Consider the following 3,089-nt stretch of genomic DNA (forward strand, 5'->3'; position numbering starts at 1 on the left):
AAACACTTTACTTGCACTGCTTGTGCAGTTGATGATGGACCTCTGTCTGAAATGTTCTGTTTCTCTGGAAACCTTGTGTAATATATATATATATATATATATATATAAAATGTGTAATTCATCATTTGAGAAATATTTAGTTATAGTGGTTTTCAAGATGCATATTCATTCCTGATATGAAAATACTGACAAGAAAGACAGCAGAAGAGGAAGGACTTATCCTTGTAGGTATTTTGGTATTTTACAAATACTGACTTTAGGTTTGCCTAACAGAGATCACCCCCGAATATCCTGTATGGAGATGGAAAACATTATCACGATTGCAAGTCCCGTAAATACCGTGCTTGACTTTTTCTATTGCATACATGAAACATTTTGAAGAGCCACAAATATTGTCCTTTGATTCCTTTGGTCCATGATTAGTTCATGATGAATAATTCATGAGTAACTCAGTTTACTTTTCTGTCTCTTCATGTAGTCTCCTAAATTGCGAGCACTGGAATGTAATGACTTTCCAGTGTGGAAGCTGGGAAATCAAGCTCTCACCGTTGGTTCCAGTATCAAGAGCTTTTCCTGTTCTGATGGTTCCTTCTTTGATTTCTGTTCCCACCCCCTTGAAAATCATCAGCAGCTGAACTGCCAGCATGCCCCATTATAAGATTAGAAGTTCTGTCCAAACAGCTCTCTGTTAACAAACTGCAATACTCTTTGGTGGAAAGTGAAAATTAAATGAGCTTTAGGGTGCGTACTTCTCCTTTCTTTAAAACCAGGCAAGTTTCTAATCATGTTATAATCAAAACAGCATTTTTACATACTATACCTAACTAAACCCTGTCTCCAGCGGTACGCCTTATCAATGGTGTTTCAGCACCAAGTCCTCAGGGGACCTCCAGACAGGCCTGTTTTTTATGCTCTAACCCAGCTCCTGGAGCACCTGAGCAAGAAATCAACTAAGTACCAAGGGTGATCTGGGACAAAGCAAAAAATGTGGAAGCCAGTACCCTCCCCCCACGCGAGCGGGTTGGGAAGGCGCTAAATCATGGCACTGGTGAGGTTGCTGAGGGAGCGCACGCTAGTCGTGTGCCGGCTCTTCCGCCGCACACTCCTCAAGTAGTTTCTGTATAGGATCACGCTGATGACACGGTCCTGGAACTGCTTGGACACAATGTAGTAGAGGATGATGTCTAGTACTGTGCTCATGTTCATCAGGAAGGTGGTGAAGGCACCCCAGGTGCTGTAGTCCTGTCTGCTCTGTTCCAGCAGCAGGAAAACGAAGCAGATGTGGAAGGGCACGAAGCAGACCAGCACCTGCACGATCAGAGTCATGATGATGCGGACAGACTTCTTCTTGACGTTGGGCTTCAGCTTGGACATGCGCCCGTGCACCAGGTTGTTGACGATGACCATGTAGCAGCCCACCATGATGAACATGGGCAGTAGGAAGAAGAAACCCAGGCGCACAAAGTGCACGGGGTTGTCGCGGCGCAGGTACACGATGTCATGCATCTTCAGGCACGTGGTGTGATTGGATGGCGCGTCCGGGTCCTCGTCGTGGAAGAGGAGCGGCGCGGCGCTGCCCAGGGTCATGACCCACACGCCTGCGCATGATAGCAGGGCCTTGGGCACGTTCTTCAGCACCTTGCTGTGTCGTGGCTGCACTATGGCGACGTAGCGGTCTGCACTGATCAGGGCAAAAAGCCACAGAGCCAGACAGGGGTAGACTATGGTGAGCGCTGCATTCACCCTGCAGAACAGGTCTCCGAAGGGCCAGTAGTTCTTACTGTAGTAGATCATGCGGAAGGGCAGTAGCAGAATAAAGATGAGGTCCACCACAGCCACATTGATCATGTAGATGGTGACAGAGTTCCTTCGCTTCGTAGTCAGGGTAAAGACCCAGAGGGCGGTGAGATTGACTGCCAGGCCTACGCAGAATATGATGCTGTAGAACACCAGGCTGGCAGTGCGGAAGAGCAAAGGGAGCTGATCTTCGAACTTCACAACCAAAGGACTCTGCTCCATGATTAAAAGACCTGACATGAGAGAAGAACAGGACACACGAAGCCACTGTAAGAGAAAGAGCTGTTCATTTATGTTGACAGCGTTTGGCTGATGCTTTTATCCAAAGCGACTTACAATTCTGAGTGAACGCGACTTGATCAACTGAGGGTTAAGGGCCTTGCTCAGGAGCTCAACTGTGGTCAGTGGTGGGGCTTAAGGTAGCAACCTTCTGATTACTAGTCAAGCACATTAACCACTGAGCTACCCGCCCCCCCCAAATAATGGCGAATAAAACCAAACCACTTGCTGTGCGGGAGGTTTCTATCTGTAGAATACATCATTCACCATGCCACATGTTGCAGGCTTTTGCAGGCTCTCTTTGCTTGACTTCACCCTGAAGCCCTTAGACCACCCACAGGGGAATACACATACAGATACCTCCAGTGGAAAGTTGGCAACATCTGGCATTTATTTAGAAGCTTAAAATAAGGAGTACCAATAGAAACAAATAAAAAAATAGATAAATAAACAGAGCCTTTAATGAAATTAAGTTCTTGATCTCAATCAGAGCATAACCAACAGAAGCATAAAGGGGAGGAAACTACTTAGTTGAATGTTCTTTGTGTTTTATCGTTAGGAGATTATGACAGAAAGTCCACTTGTCTTTCTGATCATGCTTTCTACCCTTTGATCATATAAAGATAACCCAAAATGTAACAAAAAAAAAAAGTTCTATTGACTAGTTTTAGTCATTTTACCTAGCTACAGTCAACATGATAACATTTACAGCCCACACTTACATAGAACTCTGGCCATGTGTGCCTTTCTATTGTGGTAAAGCAAAAAAGGGATGTGACCTTTTATAAAGTGAATCTCACATGTCTGTAATTCCATAGAACAGGTTTTTCATTATCTTGTTTCTTTTGTCTTTTTCTATCTTCTTGTTTTCACACTCTGGATTGCACACCATAGGAAGCTAACCAAAGGCAAACTTACCTCAGCGATCTACACCATCGTCTGTTGGCACAGTAACTGCTTGAGGCCCATGACAAAGACTTGTGATGTGGTGGCGAGCCATCTCTGCTCAAGCG

General features: G+C 45.1%; 1 protein-coding gene across 1 annotated transcript in view; it reads right to left on the reverse strand.

Moving 5' to 3' along the window:
* The window catches only part of gpr18 (G protein-coupled receptor 18), a 3,471-nt gene extending 382 nt beyond the window's left edge, over window positions 1–3,089 (reverse strand). Inside the window, exons 1-2 of the mRNA XM_027005217.3 lie at window positions 2,995–3,089; window positions 1–2,030 (exon numbers count right to left, since the gene is read on the reverse strand). The exon at window positions 1–2,030 is cut by the window's left edge and continues 382 nt beyond it. Coding sequence (XP_026861018.1) covers window positions 1,033–2,019 — 987 coding nt within the window. The 5' untranslated portion in view covers window positions 2,020–2,030; window positions 2,995–3,089 and the 3' untranslated portion in view covers window positions 1–1,032. The remainder of the gene's footprint in view (window positions 2,031–2,994) is intronic.

This window comes from Electrophorus electricus, chromosome 9 (assembly GCF_041902795.1).
Source record: "Electrophorus electricus isolate QZ-2024a chromosome 9, ASM4190279v1, whole genome shotgun sequence".
NCBI lineage: Eukaryota > Metazoa > Chordata > Actinopteri > Gymnotiformes > Gymnotidae > Electrophorus > Electrophorus electricus.